The sequence below is a fragment of the Xenopus laevis genome, chromosome 6L, assembly GCF_017654675.1.
Source record: "Xenopus laevis strain J_2021 chromosome 6L, Xenopus_laevis_v10.1, whole genome shotgun sequence".
NCBI classification, from domain to species: Eukaryota; Metazoa; Chordata; class Amphibia; order Anura; family Pipidae; genus Xenopus; species Xenopus laevis.
This window is the reverse complement of record NC_054381.1, coordinates 93,054,441-93,075,394: the sequence shown is the minus strand read 5'-3', so window position 1 is coordinate 93,075,394 and position 20,954 is coordinate 93,054,441. Positions and strand designations below refer to the sequence as shown.

General features: G+C 40.3%; 2 protein-coding genes across 5 annotated transcripts in view; one reads left to right on the top strand and one right to left on the bottom strand.

Annotated features, from left to right (window-relative positions):
- Positions 1-9,957, top strand: part of lyrm4.L (LYR motif containing 4 L homeolog) — a 43,603-nt gene extending 33,646 nt beyond the window's left edge. For all 4 annotated transcript variants that reach the window (XM_018266573.2, XM_018266572.2, NM_001093567.1 and 1 more), the window contains one exon: positions 9,603-9,957. In XM_018266573.2, the coding sequence (XP_018122062.1) occupies positions 9,603-9,665 (63 nt within the window). In that variant the 3' untranslated portion in view covers positions 9,666-9,957. The remainder of the gene's footprint in view (positions 1-9,602) is intronic.
- A 1,247-nt stretch (positions 9,958-11,204) lies between these two features.
- On the bottom strand, positions 11,205-20,474 carry LOC121394687 (protein phosphatase 1 regulatory subunit 3G-like). Its single transcript, XM_041566277.1, has 2 exons — positions 18,180-20,474; positions 11,205-16,464 (listed from the first exon to the last, which is right to left on the bottom strand). The coding sequence occupies exon 1, from the start codon at positions 20,059-20,061 to the stop codon at positions 18,997-18,999; it is 1,065 nt and encodes a 354-aa protein (XP_041422211.1). The 5' UTR covers positions 20,062-20,474; the 3' UTR covers positions 11,205-16,464; positions 18,180-18,996.
- Positions 20,475-20,954: the final 480 nt, after the last annotated feature.

Sequence of the window (20,954 nt, the reverse complement as noted above, 5' to 3'; positions counted from 1 at the left end):
ATGAAGGTTTACGTTATTAAGGGAGAAAAAAAACTCCAAATCTACATGGGCCTGTGTGAAAAAGTGATTGCCCCCCTTGTTAAAAAATAACTTAACTGTGGTTTATCACACCTGAGTTCAATTTCAAAGGTTATAAAGCCATTTCTAAAGCTTTGGGACTCCAGCGAACCACAGTGAGAGCCATTATCCACAAATGGCAAAAACATGGAACAGTGGTGAACCTTCCCAGGAGTGGCCGGCCGACCAAAATTACCCCAAGAGCGCAGAGACAACTCATCCCCAAAAGACCCCAGGACAACATCTAAAGAACTGCAGGCCTCACTTGCCTCAATTAAGGTCAGTGTTCACGACTCCACCATAAGAAAGAGACTGGGCAAAAACGGCCTGCATGGCAGATTTCCAAGGCGCAAACCACTTTTAAGCAAAAAGAACATTAAGGCTCGTCTCAATTTTGCTAAAAAACATCTCAATGATTGCCAAGACTTTTGGGAAAATGCCTTGTGGACCGACGAGACAAAAGTTGAACTTTTTGGAAGGTGCGCGTCCCGTTACATCTGGCGTAAAAGTAACACAGCATTTCAGAAAAAGAACATCATACCAACAGTAAAATATGGTGGTGGTAGTGTGATGGTCTGGGGTTGTTTTGCTGCTTCAGGACCTGGAAGACTTGCTGTGATAGATGGAACCATGAATTCTACTGTCTACCAAAAAATCCTGAAGGAGAATGTCCGGCCATCTGTTCGTCAACTCAAGCTGAAGCGATCTTGGGTGCTGGACAATGACCCAAAACACACCAGCAAATCCACCTCTGAATGGCTGAAGAAAAACAAAATGAAGACTTTGGAGTGGCCTAGTCAAAGTCCTGACCTGAATCCTATTGAGATGTTGTGGCATGACCTTAAAAAGGCGGTTCATGCTAGAAAACCCTCAAATAAATCTGAATTACAACAATTCTGCAAAGATGAGTGGGCCAAAATTCCTCCAGAGCGCTGTAAAAGACTCGTTGCAAGTTATCGCAAACGCTTGATTGCAGTTATTGCTGCTAAGGGTGGCCCAACCAGTTATTATGTTCAGGTGGCAATTACTTTTTCACACAGGTTTGGATTTCTTTTCTCCCTAAATAATAAATAATAAAAACCCTCATTTTTTTAAAAACTGCATTTTGTGTTTACTTGTGTTATCTTTGACTAATAGTTAAATGTGTTTGATGATCAGAAACATTTTGTGTGACAAACATGCAAAAGAATAAGAAATCAGGAAGGGGGCAAATAGTTTTTCACACCACTGTAGCTGTTCAGCAAAGCTTCCTTGAACACTTCAGACTACAGCACCTGTATTTTTTCCTGCACACATACACTGTGTTTTATGCTGAAAAGAAAACTAGAAAACTGTATATTGTCTGGTTTGATATGACATAGGATTTATAGGAGCATATATTGTGCTATTTCAGCATATCATGGTTATAACATTGTGTTTCCCATCTAGCAGTTATGACTGTGAAAGATAAGTGTGTATGTATTGGAGGTGTGGAAGCCTTATCTGAAATTCAAAGTCACTCCCTATAACAGGAATGTTTCCAATATTCGGAAGTAGGTTACACAATGGAAGTTAATTGTTCCTTAAAGGGGTGGTTCACCTTTAAGTTAACTTTTAGTATGTTGCAGAATTGCAAATTCTTGTTTCAACTTGCCTTCATTTTTTTCTTTTTGACTATTTCCAGCTCTCAAATGGGGGTCACTAACCCCATCTAAAAACAAATGCTTTGTAAGGCTACCAATGTATTGTTATTGCTACTTTTTATTACTCCATGTTCTTTTCTATTCATATTCCAGTCATATCAATGCATGGTTGCTAGGGTAATCTGGATGCTAGCAACCAGATTGCTGAAATTGCAAACTGGAGAGCTGCTGAATAAAAAGCATAAAACCCAAAACCACAAATAATAAAAAATGAAAATTGCAAATTTTTTAGAATATCACTCTCTATATCAGTGATCCCCAACCAGTGGCTCGTGAGCAACATGTTGCTCACCGACCCCTTGGATGTTGCTCCCAGTGGCCTTAAAGCAGGTGATTATTTTTGGCATGTTTTGGTTGCATAAAATAACAGGTGTACTGCCAAACAGAGCCTCTTGTAGCCTGCCAGTCCACATAGGGGCTACCAATAGCCAATCACAGTCCTTATTTGTCACTCCCTAGAACTATTTTCATGCTAGTGTTGCTCCCATCTCTTTTTTACATTTGAATGTGGCTCAAGGGTAAAAAAATTGTTGGGGATCCCTGCTCTAGATCATACTAAAAGTTACTTTAAGAGTGAACAACCCCTTTAAGGCTCGAGCCAGACGGGACAGAATCCACAGGCCAATTTCAGCCCCTCACCGCAGTCAGTATCCTCTTCTTCTTTTTCCTCTGGTACCCTTGTGGATTTCTGTGGATTTTGGTAAAGATACAAGAGACTTTGCATTCTGTTGCATTTTGTTGCGAGTAGTTGCGGCGGAGCAGAAACACGCATTCCAGACAAGAAAGAAGAAGAGTATACTTCTTGCGGTGAGGGGCTGAAATTGTCCTGCTGATTTCAGCGCTGTCTGGCCCTAGCCTAAAAGTAACCTGTAAGGCTTGTAGTTTGTAACATAGTCCTTTCCCAGACTGTGTGTGCACATGAGTAAACAAATACCTCTGCTGCTGTATCAGATCGAAACTGTCTGGGGAACTGCCCATCCCTTTTAAACTACAAATGACTTAACATATGTGACTCAGTACAGGGGAAATATTCAGAGTTAGGCTGTATGGTTAAAGGAATGGTTTAGTATAAAGTAAAGCAAAATAAAAAAATGTTGCTAATATAGTTAGTTAGCCAAAAATGTAATGTATAAAGGCTGGAGTGACTGGATGTCTAACATAATAGCCAGAACACTACTTCCTGCTTTTCAGCTCTCTTGGTCTCCACTGAGCATTATTCAAAGTCTGGTAGGGCTGCCTCGCCGTATTCTGTAGATCTTTTAAAAATGTCTAACCTTAATAAAGGTCTGCCTGAGCCCCAGATAAACGGCCCCATTAGTTCCGGAAAAAGGTCAGAGGGATGGCCATGTGTGAGAGTACATAAAGGATTTTTGGTAATATGGTCACCTTGATCAGGCTGATATGTCCCTGTGGATTACAGGGTAGGCTTGCCCAATGTTTGAACTTGGCTTCTACTACACCCAGTAGTGGGGAGGCACTCATTGCCCAGTAGGATGAGGTCGGTAATGATATCCCCACTCCCAGTTATTAGAATTCTGATACTACAGTCAGTGCATGCATGTTGGGGGTAGGGGTATCTGTTTGGTTATATACTAGGAACAGGGTGGATTTAAAGAGGTTTACCTTTAGGCTGGAGTAGTTCCCAAATGTTTCTAGGGTGCTGGCTAATTTGTCTAAGGATGTATCGAAGTCCGCTAGGTATACTAGGGAGTCGTCAGGGTAAAGCTGTATTTTCTCCTGAATGAGCCCAATTTTACAGCCATCGATCTCTGGGTCCTTCCTTTTAATGGTGCCAGCGGCTCTATTGCTATAGCAAAAAGGAGTGGGGGCAGCCCTGTCTTGTCCCACATGTGAAAAATGTGGGGAGGGTATGCTGTTGACTACCACCAAGGCAGAGGGGTTGGAGTACAAAAGTTGTGTGAGAGCCAGTCCACATTTTGCCCATCACCTGCCACAGGAATACTGTATCAAAGGCATTGGCTATGTCCAATGTCACCAAGGTTCTTTTCCCCATGTTGTCATGTTCCGTGGTCAGGTTAAACTTTCTTAGATTTACTGCCATGCTTTTATGTGGCATAAAGCCCGTCTGGTCTCTGCCTACGAAGCTTTCTATGACGTGCATACGTCTCCTTGCCAATACCGTTGCTAATATCTTGGCATCATAATGCAAAAGGGATATGGGTCAGCAGGTTTTTCCTGGGCTTTGGTAGCACTATAATTGTGGCCTTTCTCATTGATGGGGGAAGTTCTCCTCTGGTCAGGGCTGCTTAGTACGCTGCTGGCAGTTGGGGGGCTAGTGTGTCAGCCATGCCGAATTTTATGCATTCACTGTACCGAGAAGAAGTAAAATGCGTAACATTTTTATTTTCTGTTTACGCAGTATCACCATCTTCTGAGTATAATCCTTTCTGCAGTGCAGCTTTCCCCCATAAGGTCCCTATCAAGTTCATACACACACTTTGGTCAGTTTTATTAGCCAGTTATAATTTGTATGTTTTTTTGAAGGTAGGATATAGTGGCCCCAGAATTGCAAATTAGTAATACTAACCACCGCAACACCATGCTGCCTCTAAGCTGAGCACTAATTGAGCGAGACTAATTTCTTTTGTGTTCAGCTCCTATCTCTGCTTCATTGTCTATAGACCCTCAGGGAAATGTTATGTGAGTTAACTCATGAGTTGCCATGTGTGTCTCCAATAAAATCTCCACCTACAAGGAAGCTGCAGTTAGAGGCCTGTAGATCAGATCAGATTTCCATAATGTATGTTTTTACATCTGTGGTTCAAAGAGTATAAAGGTCCTTTACTTGCCACATTCTTAAAGGCAAACTCAAGGTTAACACTGAAGTAGGGTAAAAATTATGTTCATTTTGTTTTGTGCTTCTTTGGCAGTCAAGATCTGTGTCTCTGGAGATGCCCTAGTAGGTCCTAATCTTCGCTGCTCATGCTCTGGTGCTGTGTTTTGCCATGTGCATGTCACCAACACGCCTAACAAAATCCAAGATGCACAACTTTAAAAGCTTGATCATTGTTAAAGAGATGCTGCTCCTTTTGGCTGGTGCAGTTAGTTCAGTATACAAAGTATGCAATTTTAGCCATATCTGTATTTAGGGTTTAGTATCTTGTATCTGCCCTCTAACTTTATTGTGTTAATATTTGTGCACACTAACCAATCTATTAACTACTCCTTTGTATATATTCCCCACCTGCCAACTAATCCCTTGCCTCAGGGGTAGAGCCACTTCCTGCCATGCAGAGAATGGATTGTGTATGCCTATATTTATCATTAGGCTAATAAATAAGATTTTTGTCAGCATGTAGAGGGATTACACACATTTAAGCCCAACTAGTTGAACATAGGTGTATACTACCCATGTAATACTTTTACAGGAATGAATAGAGGCTAACGTCTCCTGCGGCAGCACCACTAATGATTATTGTGTAAATGTTTAGAAAACAACCAACGCCTTGGAACCCTTGTTCTTTGTTTCACCAGTAATAAAGCATTGTAGTAATGGGCTAATATAGAGCAAGAAGACAAAAGTTGGCTGACTTCTGCAGATTTTTTGGAATAGATTTACCTGTTCAAATCCAGAAATGTCCTGTATGATGCCACTACAGAGACACCGAGGCTGGCATTCTGTTTCATTATAGTTGCATTGAAATTTTAAATATTCTCAGATATTTGTCAGAACAGAAGACTTTTCAAGAAGAATTAAAGGTCAAAGAAAGCCTAATCCATTCTAGAGTGCCAATATGTCTTCCCCAGGCTGCGGTGCACCTTTTCATTTACTGAGGGGGCGCTAAACATATTGGCATCCAAATATTTTATATATATATATATATATATATATATATATATATATATATATATATATATATATATATATATATATATATATATATATATATATATATATATAGTTAGCCAAAAATTTAATCAATTTTCCTTTTCCCCCAAATATTGCCAGAAAAGTACCAAACACTGAAGGCAGGTGTAGCGGGGAGATCCCCTGCACATTTATTAGTAACATTCTTGGGGCGTGCCCCCTTCGTCTGACATATCTGAAGAAGGGGCACGCCCCTGAAACGTTGCATCAAGTGACTAATAAATGTGCAGGGGATCTCCCTGCTACACCTGCCTTCAGTGTTTGGTACTTTTGTGGTAATGTCATAAATAATAGCCACAACCCAACTTCCTGCTGCGCAGTTTAGTTAGTCCACATGGGACATAACTGTTCAGTGAGTTTGCAATTAATCCTTAGCATGCAGGTCAGATTCAAAAGCAAATGGTTATGACCCATGTGCCCCTCCCCCTCACGTCACTGATTGGTTACTGCCTGGTAACCAATCAATGGAAACCAAGAAAGCTGCAAAGCAGGATTTAGTGTTCTGGCTATTATGTTACACATCCAGTCACTCCAGCTTTTATACATTACATTTTACTAACTATATTGAAAACATTGTTTATTTTGCACAGCTTATTTACCCAGTTTTTATTTTTATACTGAACAATTCCTTTGAAAGGAATAGCAAAAACTAAACCTGGTTTGGTGTCACTGGTGAGGCTGCAGGGTAGAATTTATTGCTCATGGCTTGAATGGTTGCATAATTTAGAAATCTGCTGTGTTCTGGTCACATCCATGCCCTTAAATGCCTGGTAAACAGCACATGAGAACAAAGAATCCCACCTAACACTGATTAACACAGCGTGGCTGAACAAAATGTCTCTTATGTTTTGCAACAGTGGGAGCAAACAGTGGTAGAGATAAATATGTGTTAGCGCAGCCAAGTTAATGCTAGACAGTGGAGAAGCCGAGCTAATGATTAGTTATATCATTTTATATTTGCACAATTGGGTAACAATTTCTACTCGAGATTACTCTGTGTCTGACTTGTATTGGTGATACCTTATGAAAATGTTGTAAATGCAAATATTATTGGGACACTGATGCTCCTATTAATAAGTCAGCTCTGTATTTTTTGTATTTATTCTTATTCCTTATGTATGAGCTGACGTATTCTGCAGAGATTTCACATCAGTCCTTGCCCCAGTGGAACTTAGTCTAAGCTCTCTATTACATTTAAACTCACTAGGGTCAATTTCATCAGGAAACTGCCTGTTATGTTTTTGCAATGGAGCTGAAAGGAAACTGAATACAGGTATAGGATCCGTTATCTGGAAACCCGTTATCCAGAAAGTTCTGAATTACAGAAAGGCCGTCTCCCATAGACTCCATTATAATCAAATTCTACAAATTTCTAAAAATGATTTCCTTTTTCTCTGTAATAATAAAACAGTACCTTGTACTTGATGCCAACTAAGATATAATTAATCCTTATTTGAAGCAAAAAAGCCTATTGGGTTTATTTAATGTTTACATGATTTTCTAGTAGACTTAAGGTATGAAGTTCTAAATTATGGAAAGACCCATTATCCGGAAAGCCCCAGGTCCCGAGCTTTCTGGATAATAGGTCCCATACCTGTATATACAAAAAAAACTCATGGAAGCACATGGAGAACATAATACAGATACCGCAATATGTAATAAAAGTTTGCCCTTTTCGCTTCATATGCTACTTCTGCGTGTTTACTTCCCCAGTCTGACCCAAACCCGCAATGGACTCCCAAATTTCAACCCGAACATGCCCAGTCGGCACATCACTACTTGCTAAAATCCAATCTAAGACTCCAATGGCGCAACGCTAAAGCAATGCTAAACATTTATATTCTGCAAGACTATAAGTACCAGAAAATACCAGAATCAGTCAACACTCACCTTCTGCAGTTTTACTTATAAATATTCTCCATTGTCTTTTGTTACAGCAGAAATGTGTATTGTAGAGTTTATGTGCACTGAAAGGGGATGCAAATCTGAAATTATATTTTCCCTAATGAAAGAAAATTAAATTCTAGGCATCTTTCCAATATACATTAAAGAGGTTGCTGACCTTTAAATTAACTTTCACTATGATGTTCTGAGCTGATTTGCAATTGTTTTCATTATGTATTGTTTGTAGTTTGAGTTATTTAGCTTTTTATTCAGCAGCTCTCCAGTTTGCAATTTCAGCAGTCTGTTTGCTAGGGTCCAAATTACCCTAGCAACCACTGACTTGTATGAGAGACTGGATATGAATAGGGGAGGGCCTGAATAGAAAGACGAGTAATAAAAAGGTAGCAATAACAAATTTGTAACCCTACAGAGCATTTGTTTTTTAGATCTGGTTCTTGACCCCCATTTGAAACTATGGGGACCAGAATAAAATGGTGTAAAATCAGGGAAATTTATAATGCATAATATATAGTTGATATCACAAAAAAATATGTAAAATGAGTGGAAAGTTAAAATTAGGGGATGTAAAATTTAGGTTTTACTGTAATCCAAAAACGATAAAAAATAAAACATGAAAGTCCCATTGACAAGTTGCCTATAGTTAACCATTCTATAATATACTATAAGTTAACGTAAAGGTGAACCACCCCTTTAAAGTGTTATTTGCAAATATAATAAATAAGCGATTGCTATTCTCTGAACACACTGCTGGTTCTGGCTTTTGGAACAGTTTAGCAGAAGGCAACTTTCCCTCAGCAGTCTGTTAGCTAGCTGGCTTCTACTATGTTTTTGCAGTAGTTGGAATTAGCAGTGCAGCAAGGGTAAGACATAAGTACTATTTCCAATAGCGATAACAAATAACGTTATTATATAAAATGAAAATCATTGAAAGTTTTTAAAGGCAAAATGAGGCACTGCATAGTGGGGGTTTTTTTCTTAGAGTTTGGTCAGATTAACTGCTGTGAAGATGATGAAACATTGACCCCCTGAAATGAGGCAGGCAGCCAAATATATGTTCTGGACTGGGTCTATAAACATACAAGTACGCAAAATAGATGTCATTAGTACTGGGGTTACATTGTACGTCAGACCTGGTTTAACCTCTGCATTAAACAGGACTTATATGGAATTTTTTTAAAAAAAAAAGTTTAGTTTCCAATGTGGCTAGGAGTGTACATAAACCTACTAAAGGAGATGTAATCAAACTATAATATTGACATATTTTCTGGCCATCTCTCAAACTGCATTTGGAATAGCTTGGACATTTATTATTTCTGGCCAATACTGGCTATATATACACAAGCACTAGTTCTACTTCTGATGCTGAGCATGTATAAGGGATACTGTATCTATATATTGCTCCAAGTCTGAGCTCATCAGTTGGACTTCATCTCTGGGACTTGTTTATCAACAATGGGCAAATTTGCACCTGGGTAATAACCCATGACAACCAGATGTTGACTGTCATTGTTCACCGAGCAAGTGCTTAATAAGAGCCAATCACTGATTGGTTGCTATGGGTTATTGCCCAGGTGCAAATTTGCCCAGTGTGTGTGTATGTATGTGTGTATGTATGAATGTGTGTGTGTGTGTGTATATGTATGTATATGTATATATATATATATATATATATATATATATATATATATATATATATATATATATATATATATATATATATATATATATATGTGTATGTATGTATATGTGTGTATGACGACGGTTCAGAGAGAACCGAAACGCGTTGATGTGAGGTAGATTGTAATACTCCAATAAAAGCCTTTTTCACAATACCCGTGAGTGCTCTTAACTATATCTTTATATATATATATATATATATATATCTATATCTATCAAGTGTCCTGGTATAACAGTCACCTGCTGGCAAACACCATTATTGCTGCATGCTATCATTTGCTGCCATCCTGTATACTTGCTTTACTGTGCTGTGTAGTAGAATTATTTTGGAAAGTTTGAATTTTCCCGCCTACAGCAACATTAAGCCCATCGTTTACTGTGTTTGATTGCAGGTTACCATTGGTCAGATGTATGCCACGCACAAACTGGTCATTGAATCGGCAGAACACCGGTGATACTTGGATGCCAACTACGGAAGCCAAATAAATCCAGCCTTCTGAAACATAGATATTACATGTGGGTGTTGTTTTATTTAGCATAACACTTTTGGGTAATGGTATATTGAGTCATTTTTATCGTTTTGATGCACCAACGGGAGTTTGCCACCAGACAGGACCCAGTGTATAGCCTCTATAGCAAAATTCTTATAATCATCTAGACTGCCTCTACCCTTAAAAGGAAGCTATTGTGAAATGAACAATGATTGAGAATATCTATATATAATATAATAAACTGTTTTTTAAAAGATCTCATTGTAAAGTTCTTTCTTTTGCCTATGGCCAGCCTAACACTGGACTCACTTTCAGATAATTGTGGGGTCCTCTTCAAGTCTTTCTATTGCTGCCTAATGTCACCATAAGTCTAACTAATGGTCTTAATGCTGTGTCCAGTGCCCTGTTTATCTTTCCAGCCCACGTTTTGTATGTTAATGTGCATGTCCAGCATTTTTCAGTAAATTACAGTAAATACTAGTAATGGTCTAGGCACAAAACTGAGAAAGGGGAAACCATTATATAGGGCAGATTTATTAAGGGTTATCCAAACTCGATTCGAGTTTTTTTTTAAAAAAAAATCGAATTCGATTTTCAAGATTTATCATACTCTGGCCCTTTAAGAGTTCAAATTTGACTATTCGCCACCTAAAACCTGTCGGATTGCTGTTTAAGTCAATAGGAGAGATCCAGTGAGCAATTTGCAGCCTTCCTGACAATTAAGTTTTTTTTTTCAGAAGAAAAACTCGAATCAAGTTTGATCTAATTTGATTCAAGTTTTCGACTTGATAAAATGTGTCCAAGTTTAAGATATTCAATTTTTATAATAAATAATCGAATAATCGAATTTCTAGTAAAAGCAAATTAATGGGAGTTGAAAAGAACTAATATTGATAAATGTGCCTCAGACATAAAATACAGTGTGTGAATTTACTGACTGTAATTTGAAGCTGCGTGTTTAAGGACTTCTAAAACATTTAAAAATAATCCATAAAAAACACAAAGAAGCATTTCTTGTTTCAGAAGGTTTTTATGGGAACTGGCAATGATATCATATAGAGCTTTCTGAATAAACCTTTTTTTAATAAGAGTGTAAAGGTTTGGATTAGACAGAATTTACTATCTTTATTTCATCAGACTGTGCACTGATAGTGGCATTATTCACCTTGTAATATAAGCAACAGGTATAGGATCTCTTATCTAGAAACCCATTAGCTAGTAACCTGTGAATTATTGGATCTCCCATAGACCCCATAATATGCAAATAATTGTGATTTTTATACTGGTGGCAAAACAATCCTATTGGACCTGATGTTTGGCTGGACATTACTAGGAAATGATCTGTGGGGGGGGGGACACATAAGAAGAATTTGGGAATGATGTCTTGTAGCATCTCATGTGAATGAATGAGCTAAGAATGAGCTACTTCCATCTTCTGTACGGGCACATTATTCCATCCTTAGCATCAAAGATGGTTTTATAAAAATGCCAAGCAAGCGTGTAAAAGTTTAAAAGCTTTTATAATGTTTTATTTTTCAACAGCAACAACAGTGAACATTTTCCCTTACAGGTAATCTTTGGAATTAAGATTATTATTACCATTAAAGTGCCATTAAGACTGGAAGCTCTTACATTACTTTTTAACATCTGGTCCTAGAGTTTTTTTTTGTTTTTTTTTTGACACATGATTTTATTTTACTCATAAGGTTCAGACTTCAGGGTTATACGCCGTTATCTTATGAGTATTGGAAAGATCATAACATCCCAATAGACATTTATCTTGTGCTTTAAAAGCAGAGAAAAAATCTCCCACCACCAGTTTAATGTGGGAAATAGGTTGACATTTTTTTTTGTTTTGTTTTTTTAAAGGGGTTGTTTACCTTCCAAACACTTTTTTCAGTTCGCATGTTTTCAGATGGCACACCAGAAAGTCTATTTTGTTTTAGCTTTTTCTAACGGCAATGACACATTGGGAGATTTGATGCCCACGTTAAAAATTTGCTACTGCAGGCGACATCTCAAAAATGCCTTGCCCTTCCCTATCTTTGTAACTGCCGCAAGTAAATTACATTACTTATGGTGATTCTGCTTAATCATGTGCAAGGGCAAAAATCTGGATTTTCCTGCAATTAACCTGAATCACCGCTGTTAATGTAATTTACTTGGCCAATTAGAATGATAGGGAGGGTCGTGGACCCTGTAAACTGGTCTCACTTGATACATTAGTTGACAGATTTCCTATTTTGGCCCTGCCGAGAAGATTTCTCAAAATCAGCTGTTATAATTGCATCAACAACTGTAGCCAATTGTAATTGTCTGCTCTTGGATTACTGAGCTGCAAAAGAAAGGAATAAGTAAAAACATCAATTTTAGAAAATGGTCAAAAATAGAAAAAAGTAGAAAGGTATTTATTTCTGGCACATTATCTAAAAACAACTGAAATGGAAAGTGGAAGTTAAACAACTCATTTAAGCAGCAATGTAAGCAAATTCATCAGTGCAAACATTTTAATATATATACAATTAAACAGAACAAAAATATTTATAAAATTATACATAAAGTGCAACAAATAGCAAGAATGGTCACAATTAAAAGAAGTCCTTAAGGTGGCCATTCACTGGCCAATCCTGTATGGGCATCCAGCTGATTGGCCATAGGCAGAATGGATGGATACCCTATGACAACCCCAATACTGGGTACTCCAGGAAATGAAGAGATGATATAGCAGTGGATATAGCAGACACCGCATTAGCAGATTCATAAGCCTAGCTCGGGTGGGATATCCTGGCAAGCAAAAATCTTACAAAACATTAGTATGGGTATGACCGTAGGTCATTATCATCTATTAAAATCCAAAGAAAGTCTAATGTTGGCCCCATCTGGCCCACTGACGCCTCACAATTTGCTTTAGAGTAGAACTACAGGGACAACTATTTTCGTCAGATCCGATGCGCCAAAACGCAGGCGTCAAATCAGATGTGACGGAAAATAAGGTAAGAAATACAAATGTCAGATTTTGTCGCAACGTTCATCCGACACAACATGACTGTCTGATGCAGACGCAGCATGAAGCGTCTGCATCCGACAGTCTTGTCGGATGAACGCTGCGACACCATCCGACATTGCTATTGTTTACCTTATTTTCTGTCGCATTCAATTTGACGCCTGCGTTTTGGTGCATATGATCCGCGGAAAACACATAGAAGTTGCCTGTGTAGTTCTACCCTTATGGTGGCCAGGACTAAAAATCTTAAATTTCAGGTTGTAAGAAGAAGCAAAAAATTCAAACACAAAAATAAAATTGCACGTTTTTTTCCTTTACACAATGAGATACTAACTTTAAAAGGTAATTGCATGTAATATTTATGCTCAATATTTTCTGCTGCCCTCCAACTAACAAAAAGTACAAGTACTTCATCTAAAAATACCATTAGCTGGGTTTGTCAGACAAACATAAGCTGCTATGCCCTCAGTCATATGATCACACTGCATATAATACTAGTTGCACACGACTAGTTGCCGATTTTTTAATAACATTCAGTCCATATCAGACAGTGCTGGGCCAGACACTATGGGTGCCCAGCAATTCATGTAACCCTCCTCCCCAATGCTCCATCAGTGATAGTCGATTGCTGATCTTCTGGCCACCAAAGTTACAAATGGGCCAGAACTAGGATAGGAAGGCAGACGAGTTATGTAATGCCCCCACACCTTTGTGCCCTAGTCACTGCCTCTTCTGCTTCACCTAATTCTTGCCCTGGGCTGAACTATAGATCATTACCATGATGGCCCCCTAAAAATAATTTGGTTTTAATCTCTGGTACTATTGAACCAGTATTAAAAGACAGAAAAACCGGGCCAACTGATAAATGATTGCATGTATAGAGTTATGAGTCAAAACTGCCTTGGCTTGCACTTTCACATGGTAGTCACATCAGCTGAATGTCCCAAAATGTAGCCCATGCATGTCCAGGGAGACCTTAAGAGCCAAAATGAACCAATCTGTCTATGTAACTGCACTGTGCCTGGAAAGTGCAATTCAGCTGAAATTCTTTTGCAACCCTTTAGAGGTGAATGGGTATCTATCTAATTATCTTACTGGCTAAGTAACCACAAAGCAGCAGCATTATGCAAACTAATGACGTGAAGGCCAGCCTGAAACCAACAGAACTGATTTGATTTTCTAATAGGTCACAATCCCTGCCTACGACGTTGGTCTAGACCCAATTATTTCGCATCTAGTTGCCATTGCTTTAGTTTTCATTTTCGATGCACAATTTTGCAAAAACAGGCAGCAGTCCCCTGATAAAAGGTCTACATAGGAGGTGACATGGTGGAGATTTCCTAAAAGTTCCTACAGGTAAAATAACTTGACACTAACACTTTTGCCATAGGCACATGAGCTCCTAGGCAATTTCGGATTTCTTGCGTAAGTGAACGCAGACACTGAGCGTTGTCACACATGCACAGTCAGGAGCCAGTCGGTTATTTGTGCCTACTGCACCGAAGGAAAACGAGGATCCTGAAGATGTCACCCAAGAGCTTCACTTCTCTGCATTAATATGCCAAACGTTAATGTCAGGGACACTTTTTCAAGTAAGGTACTATGGAGGGAGAAAGCAGGGAAGGGGGCCAATGGAGTGAAGGGGATGGGGGTTTTCACTTAATGGGGGTTTAGTTCTCCTTTAAAGAGGGGTGTTCACCATTGTAAAATAAAGAAAATAAATAGATCTGCCATTTTCAATCAGATGTATAATTTGGTTTCATTAACAAAAATGCATTTGTTTTGATATATTCACTTGCTTCCTGTTCTTATGACATTACTCCATCACCAGTCCAGCGACCCCCTGGCTTTACTAAATATCTATGAAATGCTACCTTTCCAGGTAGTTATATTAAAAGCAATGCATTTTTGTTTATCAAACCAAATTGCAAATATTTAAACAGGCAAATCTATTTTCTTAAACTTTTACAAAGGTGAACATTCCCTCTAAAGGAGAACTAAACCCCCCTAATAAGAAAAGTCCCATCCACTAACTTAGTTCCCCATCCCTGCTTTCTCTCTGCAGAGCACATTATTCCAAAAAGTGTCACTTCTGCAAGGGACCGCCGAACACTGAGCTATTTGGAGCATGCGCAGTTGGAGCCAGACTGCTATTTCCACAAACTGTGCTTGTGCCGAGAAGTTGTGGAAATTGCAGAAGGGAAGGAAGATGATCCGCAGAAGATGGCGCCCATGAGCTCCACTGCTCTACTGTGATACATGGACATGAAATTCAGGGACACTCTCTGCGGAGAGGAAGCAGGGATGGGGGGGTAATATCTAGGTAAGTGGGTGGGGCTTTTTTTTATTGGGGGGGGGTTAGTTCTCTAAGTTTTCTGCTAAAAGTCACACTGTGCCACAGCGTTAAATGCTATGTTTCTGCAACAACCTAATATGAAATTAAACTCACCTTTCAAGATTCAGGTTATAATTGGGCAAGTGCCACCACTTTTAATTAATAATGTAGGATTGAATGGCTGGCAGTTTAGAAGCTAGCTACACCAATATTTGCACACATAACTGCAAATTTAAAAAGCTAAGCCATCTTTTTAATAAACCCAATGTAATAAAGTTAGACTTTGGGAAGACCCCAATGACCTGCACAACAAATAACTCTCTGTATGATTCTAGACTTTGGCTACTATTGGACAATATAGAAAATGCAGGGATGGTGGGCTCTGGAACCAGAATATTTGTATGCCACTATTTCAGTGTAAATTATTACTACTTACATATTTTAAACTCGGTGCCTGGGATCCATAGGACCTGTGCCTATAATCATTTTTCTCTTGAAATTGTTCCACTTTGTACCTTAGGCTAATGGCAGATAGGGCTCAATATCAGTCTGCCGACATACATACGCCCCTTTGCTGGCATTAGCCTTGTGTCCTGCCTTCACCCGAATCCATTGTGTCGCCCAGGGTGCAAATACACAGCGGATTTCATTTAAGAAAATCAGCTGCTTGTACCTGAACCTGGGCTGAAAATTGTTCTGGGTGTAGGCACGACAAAAGGCTAATGCCAGTTTAGGAGCTGATTCTAGGCCTGCATATATCACAAGGCTTATTTTCAGCCCCATCTTGCTTTAGCCTAAAGCAGAAAGAGTGCACATCATCACATCTAAAATATCATTATCTGCAATGAAAATATAAATAAAAGGGCTTAGTAACAGAAAAGAAATCAACTGATATTCTAAAATGTAAATATTGTGATAATCACGCAAACAAACAGGCCACGACATTGAATTCTGACCCTGAGCATGCCAGCATTTTAAAAGCCACTCCTACCAATCTTTTATTGTGGTTCAGTTGGAACAACTACTGCTTTATGCAGATATATCAGCCAACTCCAAGATTTAGGAAGATAAGGACTCCCTAAAATCATAATCCATATTATCACAATCACCTCCATGACAGATATTAGTTGATATGTCTGCACCATTTTGGACAGAAAATAAAAAGTATTATTTATCTTATAGTTCCAAGAAATGATTATGTCTGAGTGGGGTTTCCAGCATGTTAAATTAAATTGAGCACACACAAAATGGCTAAACAGAAACTGTAGGGAACTTTTTAAAACATATCAGTGCATCCACATTACAGAAAGCATGGAGTCCCGATGGCCACAGACATACCCATCAGTCCCTCTGGTGATTGATCTCTCCCATTCATTGATGATCCAAGGTGTCCCAAGAAGAAAACAAGGATGCACATGGCAGCACTATGACAAATATGGCAAATGGTGAGATTTAGATGCATGGCTGCAATTCTAACAAATGCAAGCTAGATGTGTGGCTTGTGGATTTTATATTAGTTTATAAGAAGCTGGCTTTAATCTGATCAACCCTACTACAAATATGCAGTGCAGTTAAGGTCTACGAATATCATATATGAAATGATTTAATATACACTAACACAGTGTGCTCCTAGGACAAAATATATTAATGACCCAATTTTTTTTTCCATATTATATATATTATTCCAGTTAAACTGTTATAATGGCCATACACGGATGATTTGTCAAAAGCTGTAAAACCATCAGTCTGTGCTAAATAAAAACTATTTTGGCCAATCAATAGCCCTCACCCACAAATACATTTATATCAGTTGACCAAAATAATCTGTGCATGGCACCAATTTGTATAATGCAATGAACACATGAAGTACCGACGCACAGTAGCAAATGCAACAGGGGGTCACCCCTAAGTGTTTATTGTTTTGAGAAAAAAAAAATTACAATTTCTGGGGCTGGCCCCTTCGTCAGCTGATGCCAGTAGCTAGTTTGTTCATTGCATTGGATCCAGGGTAGGGCCATCTCCCTAGAGGACTGAGCACCAGGCTACAGCATTAGAGGAAGGCCGGGGAGTGCATGCAAACTTTGCTTTACCAATTTCTACAATATCTGACTTGCCTACACAGTACCTCCCTACCTAATTCATGATTTTCACTGCTTCACTTTTGACTTTTTTCCACCATATTGAACACTCATAAATGATTTTGTTTTCAGGTATGGATAATAGTGTGTATACATTCTTTGTAATTCAGACAATCGAAAAATGTCCATGACTGCCTTGTGACTCCACTAGGAACCTCGCCCCTTTAATACTGGCCACATATTGAATCAACATCCTGCATGGCTAGCTAGCAATTTAGATGCATGCTGCATGGCTACATATAAGTCAGTTCAGTCAGCGGCATGCGTCTATCTTATTTGCTGATTAGCCATGCAGTATGTTGATTCAATATGTGGCCGGTATTTAAAGGAGTGAGGTGGCATCCCTGGACTCCAGAGATATCCCAAATTGCAAGTATCAGTACTTTTAGCCCAAAAAACTCTTCTAGTAATGCCACACAGGGCTGCCCATCCACTAACTTGTGTGTCTGCATCCAGAGGCATTGCATTGGCCTGGGTACAGACAGAAAATATGTTGGTGCTAAATGTTTATTGTATGCAGTTTTGTGCCTAAATCCACCTGTGCATCTGCATCTAGGTTGACACAATGCCTCCGGATACAGACACACAAGTGAGCAGATGCCAGCAAAGTGGCAGATTCTCAGCCTGTGTTTAAAGCTGGCCATAGATGTTGAGATTTTTAACAGATCCGATCATCATCGTGAGACCATGATTATCTCGGAACGATCGTACAAATTGTCCAGCAACTAAAAAGACCAATTTGCCAGGAAAACAAAGGGGAGCTGCTTGGCCCTGCAAAAAAATAGATAGATTGCACTGGGACTGATAAAGATTTTTTAACCTGGCCGATCAATTTCCTGACAGATGTCGGCCGAAAAATCGTAAGATGTACGATCGTTCGAATCCCACTAACCGCACCATAATTTCGAAGGATTGGTCGGACTTCCCTAAATCGATCATTCGGCAAGAGAAATCTTTCCGCCTATGGGGACCTTAAGAGCTCTGTATCGCCTAAGCCTTACCTCAGCATCTTTAGGCTGAAAGTGCAGACATTTTCTTCCATGTTGTTTCCAATACAAGTCAATGTAATCCATGGAAGGTGGTCATGGGTGCTTTCACCCAGCTTAAGCATGTCAGCTGCAAAGATAGAGGTTTTTCTGCCATTTCATCTCAGCAACCTTTGCCAGGGAAAAAATACCATAGTCTCTAGAACAATTACCTTGCAACTGTTATGTTTTGAATGGATGTCTAGTAGGTGCCATAACCAATGTTTACATAGACTATTCTCACACATTTGTTTCCAGCTCTGGAAACAGACTACATCGCAGAAAACAGAACGAGCCATAGAACTGAATCATAACAAAATCATGTGCGCGTGTTACAGGCCCAACCTCAATTTCAACAGGAATATTTCCTCACTTGCAGTTTTTTGCGAAACGCCTTATTTTTTTTTAGACTTCAGCTGAACAGAATAAGTTTGCTAAATATTGCATTGATACCAGTGTATAAAAGGCAGAATGGTGAGTGCAGTAGCTTATTAACATGTAGCATACATCAGTGTGATGATTTCATGAAATGATTACTGTTGCAATTGCAGACAAGTATTAATGCTAGTGATATAGGCATTTTGTCACCCCCTCATGATTGTGCCATAATTGAGAGACATTTCTAATAGTCAGTGCCTCTATGCAAGAAAAGAGTTGCACCCGTGTGAAATCAAGGGGCTAGTATTTCTCCACATTTATACCATGGATTTCCTGTGCAAAAATGGGAGGAAAATATCGAGCAAATGCAAACAAGCAGGTGTTTAATTCCAAGGGATTATCCCAGAAAGTGTTGCTACCAATGCATCTCAATGCAGCTCTCGTCTTGCTCCATGTGGGAGGCCTGGAAGTCCGGCTGTGGTTCCTGGTGGCAGCACACAATGTAGTTGAGACCCTGATTGTTGTCCCATAACTGCCGGCCGTAGGGCAAGTTGCAGCAAATAGCAAACTGGACTCGGGCTGTGGCGGGGGGATAGCAGAGAGTGAATGGGAAGCGCTGCGGCCCAGGGGCAGGAGTAGGTGCGTCAGCAGCGGGACAGTCCAAGTGTGAGAGCCAGTCGTTGAAAGTATACCTGATTTTAACTTGCACCGCGTCCTCCGACTCCCTCACCAGCGCACACCCGCGAACCCCCCACTGGGTATCAGAAGCCTGCTCAAGGCACACCCCCTGCGCCTCCACTTTAGCACGTAGCTCGTGTGTCAGAGGATTGTCGGGCTCCGTGTACAGGCTGAAGTCGGCTCTTTGGAGGGACCCAGTAGGGGGGTAACTCTGCAGCCGGGCCAGCACAGAGGGGGGCACCAGGGGCTCCTCAGACGGGAGGAAGTGTTTGACACTTGCAAGACACAACCCCAGTGAGTCGGCAAACTGGACCTTCTTTTTCAGCTTGCAGCAACACAAGAGCGTGCAGTCCTCCTCTGCTCCCGCCACCCCCAGACTGTGGCACTGCTGCACCACGGGCAGCGACAGCGCCCTCCGACGAGCGGAACCCTCCGCGGTGCTGGACTCGCTCCCAACTATATCTGTGTCAGTGTATTCCTGGTGTCCGAAATGATGCCCACACGTGTGCGCCCCACGCTCACCTTCCCGCGCCACACGTAGCTCACACATTCGCTCTTGTAGCTCTTCTACCTCGTCCCGTTCCGCCAGGTGCAGTTGTGCCTCTTGTATATTGGCGGTTGTATCCACCATTAGCGGGTTGTCACAGCGCTCATAAAACGCCGGGACGTAGTGTCCTTCCGACTGCCGGACATTACTTCTACTCTCTGCCCCCATGGAGTGACCGAGACGCTGCCCCGGCTCAAAGTGATAAAGTGCGGGATGCAGGTCGTCCTGGCGTTGCTGAGGTGCGGGGCGATCCATTGGACCTCTGCTCTCCTCCAAACTGTTTGGGGTACCTGTTTCTATATGCTCGCTATCGGCCGAGTCTTGTCCAGTCCGTGCATATGGCCGTGCCCATAGCGCCTCCGTGATATCCTTGGCGCAATCTTTCCGCACTTTTCCGGTAACTATTCCTGGCGGTTTCAAATCCCTCCACCCACAACTGCGTTTGCCCTTAAAGTACCAAAAGAGCACTTTGTGTAGGTGAACTGCTGCATCTTTTCTCCCTACGCGCTTTTCTGCACCGTTCACTGCTCCCCTAGATTCTATTGCTGTTGTGTTTGGGCTACCCGTGTCGTAGGGCCCACCTCCCCCCTCACCGAGGAGTTACTGCGGGACCAATAATTAAAGCCCCAAACTTTGCGTTTGTTTTTCCCAGAGCAACAGGCAAAGATCTCCGACCCGCCCATCTTACGCCCCTCCCACTTTCAGTTGGCCTAGTCGTAAAGTTTTGTTTTGTTCCTCATGCAATGCAAGCGACGTGCTGAAATGTAACCCTTCATGATTTGCCTGAAGGAAACAATATAGTGTAGAAAGGTACCCTTGCTGCTTCTTATATCTGCGTCGGGCTTTGAATTAGACGCAATGGAATCTAGAGACCTTTCATGAAGTCCTTCCTATTTCACTTTGCTAAAAGAACATGGAGTCTCTACCTGAATGAGTACTGAGCAGTGACAAAAAACTTTGACCAGGGAACCACCAAGTAATTTTAGACCAGGGGCCCACTCTCAATACTATTATTTTTCCTCTCCTCCCTCAACCTTTACTCTCTAGTCTCTTTTCTTTGCTTACTATAATCTGTTATTCCATCTATTTAGCCTCTTTGTTCTCAAATAAAATAGGGAATGGCCATAAAATAAAACAAATATCTAGCA

Bases quoted from the DNA above. Each gene is read 5' to 3' on its own strand.
- LOC121394687 (XM_041566277.1), bottom strand. From the start codon at position 20,061: ATGGATCGCCCCGCACCTCAGCAACGCCAGGACGACCTGCATCCCGCA.